The sequence below is a fragment of the Labrus mixtus genome, chromosome 17 (genome assembly GCF_963584025.1).
Source record: "Labrus mixtus chromosome 17, fLabMix1.1, whole genome shotgun sequence".
NCBI lineage: Eukaryota > Metazoa > Chordata > Actinopteri > Labriformes > Labridae > Labrus > Labrus mixtus.
Genome location: NC_083628.1, coordinates 14,414,941 through 14,427,471, shown reverse-complemented (window position 1 = coordinate 14,427,471; position 12,531 = coordinate 14,414,941). Strand labels below are relative to the sequence as shown.

Below are 12,531 nucleotides of genomic sequence, written 5' to 3'. Positions count from 1 at the left end.
TTACATTTTAATCACCATTTGCACGTGCATTAAATTATCCAGTGATTTTTAAAAATACAATATTTCTGCTGGGCGGTTTGCCTGGCTGATAATAATGGACACTTATTATATTCATGCATAATAAAATAAAATACATTCCAAATCTTGTCAAAACATATAGTGGTTTGAAGCATGGTGACACTTGTATTTGCTTTTCCAGTCTGGTGAGTCTTGACTCTAGCTACATGTTAAAACTTGTTTCCTGTTGAATATTGTTTTTCTTTGAATCAGATGTCAAAGTAAATGGTAGATGGACTTGAGCTTGTATAGCGCTCTTCTAGTCTTCTGACTACTCAAAGTGATTTTACACCGTAGGTCACACCTACCCATTCACACAATTAGCTTATCCCATTCATATGCTGCTGATGAAGCAGCAGGAGCAACTTGGGGTTAAGTGTCTTACCCAAGACACATCAGCCATCTGAATCAGGAATAAGAAATACTTAGGTAGTTACAGTTGCTCTTACACACAATATAGCGGTAGAAATAGAAATGTGAATGAAATGAGGAATGTAAATAAGAGATAAAACAAGAAAGATTGTTGAAGAAATACAACTATGTACCAAGCATATGTGATGGAAGAATAAGATACGTATAAAACACAGATTATTAAAGAAATGAACTTTGTACAAAGGTGCAGACATGGGCCTACAGGAGCTGGTGATCAAACCCCTGTGAGATACGACCGACTCTACTCTGATCCACCGCTGCCCTGTATAGTTGCTAAACTAGTCTGGTCCCTATGCCCCATGAGCTTAATGGGTAAAATTATTTATTTTCTGCTCTTGACTTTATCCCATCCCTCCACAGGGCACCAACATTGCAGCTGGTAAGGCTGTTGGCGTGGTTGTTGCCACGGCCGGAAACACAGAGATTGGCAAAATCCGTGATGAGATGGCAGCGACAGAACAGGAGCGCACACCACTGCAGCAGAAGCTGGATGAGTTTGGACAGCAACTATCCAAGGTAAACGGTTAAGTTATAGGCAAACACTTTTCATCTTTTTTTAACAAAAATCAAGCTCAGCTATTTACATATGATTTGTTGATTGCTACTGATATCATGTTTACATTTTTGATGTACTCCATTCTTTTAAAATTCCAGGTGATTACACTGATCTGCATTGCTGTTTGGATCATCAATATCGGACATTTCAATGACCCTGTACATGGAGGCTCCTGGATCCGAGGTGCTGTTTACTACTTTAAGATTGCTGTGGCCCTGGCAGTTGCTGCCATCCCTGAAGGTAAGCTACACAAACGGAGCCATGTCCGAGACCTGATTTTTACTGTGAGATATTCCAATGCTGTGCCAGTTTTTAGACTGATGTGACAGTTGGTTGGAATAGCCTACTTTAAGGGCTGTATTATTATTATTCCTGTTAGGTAATGATGATACAACCCTTTGTCCTCCTCAGAAAGCCAATGAACAAATGACTGTCCCTCTGTAACTGCTTCAGACAGACAGTCATCTCCTCTCCTATGAGTCTTAATCCTGCTCTCTCTATGCTCCTGTTGCTGTTTCTCTCTCCAGGTCTGCCTGCTGTCATCACTACTTGCTTGGCTTTAGGAACACGGCGCATGGCCAAGAAAAATGCTATTGTCCGCAGTTTGCCTTCCGTGGAGACCCTTGGCTGTACATCTGTCATCTGCTCTGACAAGACTGGCACTCTGACCACCAATCAGATGTCTGTATGCAGGGTAAGAAACGGGCGAAACCGCGGCAGAAACAAAGATACAGAAACCTCTACATTTGGCAAAAGATGCATAATAGATTGTTCTGTATTATCCAAATCTTCCTTCATACATATATTACACAGAACCACAATCTCTATGCTGAAGAGGTTTCACATGTGTTTGTTTTAAAGGGGCCAGTGTAACCTGCTAGCTTTGTCAATCATGCTTTCTTGAGCTACCAGTCAGAAATGTGTTCTGAATAAAAGGTATTCAAAATTAATTTACATCTTTAAATAATAAGATGCAACACACATTTCCATAAAAAAAGAAAGAAGATAATATGTTAAACATTTCTTATTTCTTATGACTTGATTTTTATGTTTAAACTCAGCCTGGCCTGTTTCTGCCTCTCATGAACAATCACAGTGTAATGTACCTGTCTGTTATTTCCACATCCTCCTCACAGGCTTTCAGTTGTCATTTAAAGACGGCTCATTAACCTTTAAAACTTCACTCTCTGTATTTAGAAGTGTTGACATTGATGCTAACCAACAGAATCCTCACTGGTTTCTAACCTGTTTAACCGTATGAGTAGTTGTTTTGTTCTTCAGTGTGTCAACATTGGAGAGTGTAGGACTAGAGTGCTAATGGGTTCATATGATGAGAGCATAACAAATGACATTTGTGATCAAATGGTCAATAACCACCCATCATTTTTATTTTTTATTTTTAATGTTTGCAACATTGTAATGTTTTGCAAGAGGCTGACGATTGGAATTATAACAATTAATTCACTTTGAGATCCAGGATTGTTGATACGTTTAAATGGTGTATTGACTTCTTCAGGCCACTTGACCACAATGCCGATAATTAGTCTTTTCCAAGGAGCAAGAGCTAAAATTCCTTCCAGCTAATTATGACTAATGAGCACTCAATCAAAGGAAATAAATCAAAGTGTCTCACTGGATGTGTTGATTCAACTTCATTGTGAATTGTGCAAGAGCAGAATTGCATCAAGTAAATTGTTAAAGTGGCATGCCATAATATGAGGACACAGACGGCTTTGTCAGTGACAGAACTGTAGAAGCGGAAATGATCCATCTTTTGTCTCTTAGCATCTGCTTGGCTGTTTTTAAAAGCTACTATAATCAACATTAACTAACAGTCAGGGTCCAAGTTGTTCTGTGAATCTAGTTATGTCATTATACACACAGTGTAAGGAACATGATACATCCTCCTCTGGGCAACAGCCCAGGAAGCTGTGACAAAGTCTGCAGTGCAGAGGGAATCAGTCATTTCAAAGCGGAAGAAAAATGTGAGAAAAGACCAAAAATAACACTTGCCATATATGGAAAGAGCAAGGGCTGAAGCCCTTCTGACATCACAGAACTTTCATAGCAGAAACTTTTCACCAAGCAGTAAAGCAGCCCTGACAGTCTTTTGCTGACAGAGGGGATTTATTGACACTAAGTACTGCTGACATAGAATGACAGATTAAATTGTACTTGGGCAACAGAGGAAAAATGATTAAAAAGTACATGTTTTGCTTATATTAATTAACCCATCCCCTATGAACATAACTTACTTTAAGCTAAATAAGCAACGCAGTGCCTATAGCCTGCTTGAATCTTTCTACTTTAATGTTGCTTCCAAGCTCAATAATCCACGTAAAGCTCTCTACATTTCTAACATCACGTTTTCCCCCTTGTGCTCCGTCCCTCCATCTTTTGCAGTGCTGTGCCTCTACCCTTCATCATGATGGTCCTCTGTTTCCCTCCTCCTTCCTCTCTCCTCCCCCTTCTTGTTCAGGCAGCATGCTGATCAGTATGCAGTAGTTAGTCACTTGCAGCAGAACCAGCAGTAGAGTTGCATAACTGACCTTGTGTTGAAAGATTCTTTCTCTCTCTCCTGTCTTTTTTTTTTCCTTCCTCTCCTGTCTTCTCCTGCATGATTTTAAGTCAAAATTATGTTAAGCATTTTTTTTTACCTCATTTTGAAAACCATTGGAAGATTTTTAGTTTTTAGCCCATTCAAAAGACACTGACAAAAGAAGCTTTGGCTCGACTTAGAGGCATCCAAACATCCCCTCAAATTTATTGCCCCGATTCTTAAATGTTTCTTTTCAATTCAGTTCCCTGCTTCCGCTTGTGACTGACATCACGGCTTTTTGTAGTCTTGTGAGTGCCTGTGGGAAGTGGAGCCATAATGCCAGCTCATCATTTCATCCAGATATTTCTATTTTGGTCTCTGTTGTGTCTGTTTAGCTTCTCTTTGACGTAAAGCAAATGTGATGCTGTGCTAAGAAGATAGTGTCTTTTTATGATTAGAAACCATTGATTATTGCTACTATATTAGCTTTTCAACTCTTAGCGTTTACCTCAGATTTGGGCTTTGTTACTTATACCATAGCATGACATTGCTATGTCGTCAATAAACCACACACTGTTTGCAGTCAGCTCACCCACAGGTTTGGCTCCTCAAGGTCGAGCTGTTTCCACTGATTCCACTCATGTAGCGTGACTACACACAGGACAATTCTGTGTCTGCCTTACTGTTAGATGACATTTATGGACCCTCCCCTCCAGAGTGTTTAGTGTCTGCTTTGGCTCAACGTTTCTTCATTATGCTCTGTTCATGTTCAAATGCAGCCATGATATGGCTTGTAGCCTGCTGCCACCTGCTGGATAGAAAGTCCAGCAGAAGATCAACTTCATTTTGTTTTTTTCTATTCTTTAAAAACATTGTAGTGTTGAAATTTTGAATAGTGTTGACTGGAGTTTACCTGCATATGAAGCAGATGTTTCAGGGTATATTTTGTACTAATAGTTTGTCAATCATTGTTTGTTTCTGTAGATGTTTATCCTTGATCGGGCAGAAGGGGAACACTGTTCATTTAAGGAATTCACTGTTTCTGGCTCTACGTATGCCCCGGATGGAGAAGTGTGAGTATTTGCTCTTTTATGCTTTAAGTAAAATCAATGTATGATGTCTTTTTCTTTATCATGGAGTCCCAACACCAACCCCTTTTTAATGTTTAGGTCCCAAGATGGAAAACCAGTCAAATGTTCCCAGTATGATGCTTTGGTGGAGCTGGCCTCTATCTGTGCTCTCTGTAATGACTCCTCATTGGACTACAATGAGGTTAGTAGTGAATATGTATTGCATATTTCCAAGCAAACAATCCTTAAGTGACAGTTTGGCTCATTTCAGAAAGCTTTACGCTAAGTTTTTTTAGTATTTTTCATGTTTTATGAATCTGTGTCCAGACCAAAGGTGTGTATGAGAAGGTGGGTGAGGCCACAGAGACGGCTCTCACATGCCTGGTGGAGAAGATGAACGTGTTTGACACTGATGTTAAAGGCCTGTCCAAGATCGAGAGAGCCAACGCCTGTAATTCTGTGAGTAACCTTCAGTTATATCCTTCAAGAACAACTGTGTTCACTTCAATCCATAGGAAGAAAGACTAACAATCTGGTTTTCATCATATCTTTAGGTGATCAAGCAGCTGATGAAAAAAGAGTTTACTTTGGAATTCTCCAGAGATAGGAAATCCATGTCTGTGTACTGCACCCCTAATAAGGCCCGCTCCTCCGTCGGAAAGATGTTTGTAAAGGTAGGGGACAAAAGGACAAGTCAACATGGCATAACCTGAAATTATATTCGTCCCTTTTTTTATGTTGACCCGCTTCTTTGAACATATTAGAGTGAGAATTTCACTTAGATACTGTTTTGTTGGTTCTTTGCATCCTCATTTCTCTGTCTATGCCTGCTCATAGGGTGCCCCTGAGGGAGTGATTGACAGGTGCACACACATTCGGGTGGGCACTAACAAGGTGCCCTTGACAGCTGGCATCAAGGAAAAACTCATGTCTGTGATCAGGGAATATGGAACTGGCAGGGACACCCTGCGCTGCCTGGCTCTGGCCACCAGAGACAACCCCATGAACAAAGATCAGATGGTGCTGGAGGACTCAAACCGCTTTATTGAATACGAGGTAAGATTGATGCAGTCTCCAGCTTTCCTTCCACCTTAGATTTCCAGGTTTAATTTCAGCTGTGTCATTGTTGGCTGTAACTTAATATTATTAATTAATTAATTATTAATATATTATTAAAATAATTATTTTTCTTTTATCATCCAGACTGATTTGACATTTGTCGGCTGTGTCGGCATGTTGGATCCTCCCCGAGCAGAGGTGGCAGCCTCTATCAGACTCTGCCGTCTTGCTGGCATCCGAGTAATTATGATCACCGGAGACAACAAGGGTATGCAGACGAAATATTTTTGGCTCAGATTGTTTTCCCTTCTTTTTCTAATGTCCAAGAGAGGATTTTTACCAGTTCCCACATACTATGCAAACGTACTTGAATCCTTGCAAGCATCAAGGAGTAAATGTGCTCTCATTTGTATCTCAGGGACGGCAGTGGCTATCTGCAGACGCATCGGTATTTTTGGAGAGGACGACGATGTCTCGAGCATGGCATACACTGGCCGAGAGTTTGATGATCTGTCACCTGCTGCGCAGAGAGATGCTGTGGTGAAAGCCCGCTGCTTTGCCCGCGTCGAGCCTTCACATAAATCCAAGATTGTTGAAATTCTACAGTCCTTTGATGAAATCACAGCTATGGTAAGACAAAAAAGCAAGACTGAACACAACTGTCTACAATCTGTTAGTTTATTCTCTTTTAAGCCTGCATTTCTGCCCTGGATTTCTTGCTTCTTTAGACTGGTGATGGAGTGAATGATGCGCCTGCACTGAAGAAGGCTGAAATTGGAATAGCCATGGGCTCAGGCACAGCTGTGGCCAAGACGGCGTCTGAGATGGTGCTCGCTGATGACAACTTTTCCACCATCGTAGCTGCAGTCGAGGAAGGACGAGCCATTTATAACAACATGAAACAGTTCATCAGATACCTCATCTCTTCAAATGTGGGCGAAGTTGTCTGGTAAGGATGACTGGTTGAGTACAAACACACACATTCATTTCTGCACAATGAAATCAAACTAATACACACACACACACACCTGTGTCACCTTTTTTCATAACCCTGCATCTTTTGTGTACAGCATCTTCCTTACTGCTGCTCTAGGGTTTCCTGAAGCCCTCATCCCTGTTCAGCTGCTCTGGGTCAACCTGGTAACAGACGGTCTACCTGCCACCGCTTTAGGCTTCAACCCCCCAGACTTGGACATCATGAGCAAGCCACCACGCAACGCCCGCGAGCCCCTCATCTCCGGTTGGCTCTTCTTCAGATACCTGGCAATTGGATGTAAGCGTTTGCTGCATTGGACACTCAGCAGTGTTTGGTTCTTCATGGCTTTCCTTCTGATAATCTTTTATACATTATATCGTTGCTACAAACGTGTTGATGTATTTTTTGGGGGACTGTGTTACCTATCATCAGACAGTCATACTACTCTCAGTCATGTTAGTAACTGCTTATCCAAAAGCCATCATTTAGCTCGTCTAAATCTGTCACACACTGTTTGATTGTATGAAAATCATCTGTTTGGGTTTGCATCATCAGGTTATGTGGGTGCTGCCACTGTTGGTGCTGCTGCCTGGTGGTTTGTTGCTGCTGAGGACGGACCAAGGATCACCTTTTACCAGCTGGTATGAATTACAGCTTCATTATTGCTCACGTGCTCATAATCAGCTTAGATGAATACTGACCATTAGCTTTAATCTGTTATTCTTCCCCTACAACATCTTGTAGAGCCACTTCCTGCAATGCGGTCCAGAGAATCCAGACTTCGAGGGTATGGACTGTAAGATTTTCGAGTCCCCCTACCCGATGACCATGGCCCTGTCTGTGCTCGTCACCATTGAGATGTGCAACGCCCTGAACAGGTACGTTTGTGGAAGACACTCGTGGCTATTATAACTAGCAACTTGGCATGTCCAACATACTCATCAGATTTCTTTTTTGTTAGTTTCCCCCAGTGAATGCTCTTGTGTGACCATTTGTACTCGCTCTGGTGTTTTTCTACGCTGTCACTGAATTAGAATGTATTGTTTCCTAACAAGTTTTTAACAAACACATCATTTTGTCTTGTTGCACAGCGTGTCCGAGAACCAGTCCCTGTTGAGGATGCCTCCCTGGGAGAATGTGTGGCTGCTGGGAGCCATCTGCCTCTCCATGTCCCTTCACTTCCTCATCCTCTACGTGGAGCCTCTTCCAGTATGAAATTCTTTTGATTTGTTTTGTTGTTTTTTTATTTATTATTTAAGATTTATTTTTGGGCATTTTTGTGCCTTTTAATGGAGAGATATGACAGTGGATAGAGTCGGAAATCAGGGAGAGAGAGAGTAGGGAATGACATGCGGGAAGGAGACACAGGTCGGATTCAAGCCCGGGCCGCCCGCTTGGAGGACTACAGCCTCCACACATGGGGCGTGTGCTCTAACCACTGCACCACCAGCGCCCCTGTTGTTCTTTTTTTAATACATGGAATACTGAGTAATGTTGTCCTGATATGTTAATGGTCTATATCAACGATGTATTTATATCTCTAATATGAAATATATAAAAGTTTGACTTTAATCCCATACACTTCTTCTCAGATCATCTTCCAGATCACCCCTCTGAACCTGACTCAGTGGCTGATGGTGCTGAAGATCTCTCTGCCTGTCATTCTGCTGGACGAGTTCCTGAAGTTTGCAGCCAGGAATTACCTGGAGCCTGGTAAAGAGCTGGAGAAGCCCGACAGCTCCAAAGGCTGCTGCCTGTTTGCATGCATGGAGGGCATCTCCTGGCCCTTCGTGGCAGTCTCCCTCCCCCTGGTCCTCTGGATCTACAGCTCCGACACTAACATGGCCGACATGTTCTGGTCCTGACTGACTTGAGCACAACCTCGACTTTCCACCCCCCCCCCCCTCCACCCATCCACCACTGTCACTCCCCTCCTTCCTCTCTCTCTCTCCCTCTCCTCCCTCTCTGCCTTCCTACATGTGCATAGCTAGTGTGTGTGCGCGTGATTGTAGAGTTAGTGTGTGTAATTGTGAGTGCGTTCTGTGTGTGTATGAGAAGGACCAACTTTAACCCATGAAACGTAACAAATAATATAAAAATGTTAGTATTGAGAAGTCAGCTGGTTTAAGTAAGGATAGGGGGCTCTAAATGCGAGTGTTAGAAGACCATCACTCCCATAACTGTGGACTTAGTCGCTGGTTTCTAGGAAATATACTGTCCCCCGATCTTTTTTGTTCTTCATGTCAGTACTGCCTTTGAGGTTTATATTTTTAAAGATTTTGAGAATATCATTTGTCACTACAGTAACACCAACTTTTTTTTTTTTTTAGCATCCCCTCTTCATAAACAGAACACTTAGATATCAGACATTAATTGTTATGTACAGAGATTGAAGTATATGCAATTTTTTTTTCTTTTCTTTTTTTTTACGGCTTTGTACATTTTTTTGACCAGCGTGGCTTAAACATTCCGCCTTGATTTCTTTTCTAATGTTTACCATTGTGTCTTCAGTATACACTCAGAACTCTCTCAGAGAGGACAGGCTTCGTGAGGCGGACGAGGACGGGGATACGTTTGGGAGTGAACATTTGAATGCTCCGCTTAAACTACAGACAAAAAAAAAAACCTGTAAAAAAAAAAAAAAGAAAAAAAGAAAAGCCGCATGTCCTGTGACCAAGCATGAATTCTGTGTGGTTTATCCATTCTAATTTAATTGTGTTTGTCCCTTTCAACCCCATGTTAGAAATAACTTCATGGATGTTTTTTTTTTACTAAAATGATTTGAGAAGAAGCCAGTTTTTCTGCACTGGGCAGAGCACAGCTACCTCAAGATGATAAAACGGTGATTATTTTGTTGCTCATCTCTAGATTATCTTCCTAAATTTTCTAAAGCGTAACATCCGAGGTGTGCCCTTATTTGCTTGTGCAGAAAACAAAGGAAATAATTTGCCTTCCCTCTAATATTTTAAGGACATACTTTGTATTGATTTTTGACATTCTTAACTTTATTTGTGTTTTGCTTTGGAGAAGGAACTGAGTGGGAATGACTTTTGTTAAATACGTCTCCATAACGTTTGATTCAAAGGACAGTAATATTAAAAAGTATATAAAAAAAATAAATACTCAAACAGAAAGTACTCCAAATGAACTTGGATTGAACATCCCAAATTGTTGTTTTTTACTCCAAGGAAAAATACACTCATAAACCCTTTGAATCAAAGTGTTTTCTGTCTTTATTTATTTGAAACCATTTAGACCGACATAACTCATATCCAGTGTTTTACGTATATGCATTTAATACTTGAATACAAATCATTTAAATCTCATGAATGCTTCTGTACCCTTGGCACAACAGGAGATATTCACAACACAGCGATCTTGTGTGTATCTGACTTTTCTAGGCTTTAACATTTGAAGGTGTTGGTTTGTGTTGGGTCCCACACTGTGTGGAAATGTACAAACATGGGATCAAAGCCTGTATTGTCAACATCACTAATCCTGGACCACCTAAGCATTGTTTTCTAAGGGGGAAAAAAAATCCACATAGGGGGAAAAAAACACTCGTCTGAAGCATGCATTTTTGGGTTGAAGCCTGCTCTGTTCCCACTGTGTGTGTTTGTGTTCCACTTAAAAACTGTGTGCTTTTCTTCCTCAATGCCGCCATTGGCTTCCCTGTCACTAGAGTGAGTATCTATTTGCTTTTTTTTTCCTTCCACTCGCAGGTCACTACTGTAGAGCCTGATGAAAAGATCACCGACTGACTCTCAGAACACACTCTTGTAGAGCGATTTTCATGTGGCCTACATCATTTTACTTTGTATTACTTGAAGTAGATTGGAGAGCCTTAGCCATTTCACACTGCACAAGAAAATGTGCTTTTAATTCAAATAAAAATAATGCATTACCAAATGCATTTAACCACTAATCAATAGGAATAATAATTAAGAATGAAAAAGGTAGTGAAATAGTATCGTCTTAACTGTCAATGATGTTGCACATTAAATGCCCATCACACATTTTACCCGTTACAGTAAGTAAAAACTAAATCTAGTAACTTGTAGACATAGAAGTCCATGAAAGGAGTTCCTGAAACGTAAACACTCTCGTTTAAGGGAGAGATTAAGACTTGCAGTTTGTCAATTTAAAAATATGAGGTGCTTATCTTGACCACATGCCACGATTTTGAATGTCACTGTGTGCTGTCCCTTTCACACACCCCCCTCCCCCCCAGAACACTTGCTTACACTCACAAAGGCCACACATGTTGTAGTGTCAGTAAAAGTACAATAATTCCATGTACATTGGTCACAAAATTCATAGTATTCTTGCACTAATGTACTTCTCTCTCTTTTCTTTTTAGGTTGGCTCTCATAAAAAAAAAGCTAAGTTACTGAGTGGGCTCAGAGGCTGGCCGGACTTGCTGTACCGTCCAGCATGCGTGCTCATTCTGAACTTCACACACCTCAGACAACATGATGACCAGCAGTGTGTGTGTACCGTTGCACAGACACACAAAAAAAAGGACAGAAGTCCATAGTATGAAAGACCAAATCATAAGGGTGCAGTTAGGCTCATTGCATCACAACCACACACACACACACACACACATTTCTTAACACACTTATACCTCTGTGTGCAGATTCAATATCAACATGACGCCATTCCAGTTTTATTTGCAGGGAAGTTCTTAACACCCTCGATGTACCTGCTTGCATGAAGAACTTGTTTCAACCCTCTGTTAGCTTTGTCACATAGAATCTTAGGAACACGGGGTTGAATGATCTTAGCTGTACATCAGTGTACAAACACATCCATGCATGCGTTTCAGCTGTACGTAGGCTTTGCAATTTGTATTTATAGATTCTAATGTATAATACTCAAATGACATATTAAGATGGTTTTAAGATGGATTTATTGCAGATATGAAAAAAAATCACTGTTTTTATTGTAATAGTTTGGGGTAAATTGCACAATAATACACATGGGGAAACGACTAGGTGAGCTTGACAGTGCTCTGCTAATTATTTTTTTCTATTTGATTCTTTTTTTTTTTTTTTTAATTCTTTTGTTACTTTTTTGTCTCCTCTTGAGCTCCTGTACGCTGATCACTGATCCACTTAGGTTCTGATACTTTGCAATGAGGACAATGGACTTTACCTTTGATTCAGTGGTAATCCTGCAATACAACAGTGTTCCCCTGTTTTCTTATTATCTTCGCATTATTAATACAACCATATATCCTTTTCAACTGCTGTAAAACTGTGATCTAATGTGAGGGGGCCTGTGCTGTCCCCTCAGCGACACCTGGTCGAAGAACAATATTTACCATGTGTTAAAAAGTCGATCATTATTGAAAACTGATAATGATTGTACGTTGCATTATTGAGGTTGTGGTTTCAGGTAAATAAAACATTATAGTATTTAAATTGTCATTTTCTTGTCATTTTTTTTCCCGGTAACACAATTATACACCTACAACTATTTATAAGATCAAATAAAGCCCACACGTCCTGAGATTTGCGTTCAGAGGTACAATTCAAACAATTACACATATCACCACCAGGTGTCAGTGTTGGGTTAAAGATATCAAAATCACTACCACATGTTCTGCAACACCTGCTCGACAGGTACAGCCAGCACCTTTTAAAGAAACCCAGAAGGCACGTCTTGACAAACCCGTTTTTTTTATCACCAACTATTGTCATTTTAGGCTTTCTGAATATGAAAGGACACGTTCAAAGTTGAGGTGGGTTTGCAGCTGCAGCAAACATGCGACCCAAGTAAAACAAAAAGGAAACGGAGAAATGTGTTAGGATTTACGTGCCTACGCTGCTAAATGCAA

The 12,531-nt window shown here is 40.6% G+C and overlaps 1 protein-coding gene across 3 annotated transcripts in view; it reads left to right on the top strand.

Annotated features, from left to right (window-relative positions):
• The window catches only part of atp2a2b (ATPase sarcoplasmic/endoplasmic reticulum Ca2+ transporting 2b), a 47,482-nt gene extending 35,361 nt beyond the window's left edge, over positions 1-12,121 (top strand). For 2 of the 3 annotated variants that reach the window (XM_061062115.1, XM_061062112.1), the window contains 17 exons: positions 850-1,005; positions 1,144-1,285; positions 1,573-1,739; positions 4,569-4,657; positions 4,754-4,856; positions 4,982-5,113; positions 5,209-5,328; positions 5,492-5,710; positions 5,858-5,981; positions 6,132-6,343; positions 6,442-6,662; positions 6,784-6,986; positions 7,245-7,330; positions 7,434-7,567; positions 7,781-7,898; positions 8,282-10,372; positions 11,050-12,121. In XM_061062115.1, the coding sequence (XP_060918098.1) occupies positions 850-1,005; positions 1,144-1,285; positions 1,573-1,739; positions 4,569-4,657; positions 4,754-4,856; positions 4,982-5,113; positions 5,209-5,328; positions 5,492-5,710; positions 5,858-5,981; positions 6,132-6,343; positions 6,442-6,662; positions 6,784-6,986; positions 7,245-7,330; positions 7,434-7,567; positions 7,781-7,898; positions 8,282-8,554 (2,499 nt within the window). In that variant the 3' untranslated portion in view covers positions 8,555-10,372; positions 11,050-12,121. The remainder of the gene's footprint in view (positions 1-849; positions 1,006-1,143; positions 1,286-1,572; positions 1,740-4,568; positions 4,658-4,753; positions 4,857-4,981; positions 5,114-5,208; positions 5,329-5,491; positions 5,711-5,857; positions 5,982-6,131; positions 6,344-6,441; positions 6,663-6,783; positions 6,987-7,244; positions 7,331-7,433; positions 7,568-7,780; positions 7,899-8,281; positions 10,373-11,049) is intronic. The other variant, XM_061062116.1, reaches the window with a different exon arrangement.
• The last annotated feature ends 410 nt before the right edge of the window (positions 12,122-12,531 follow it).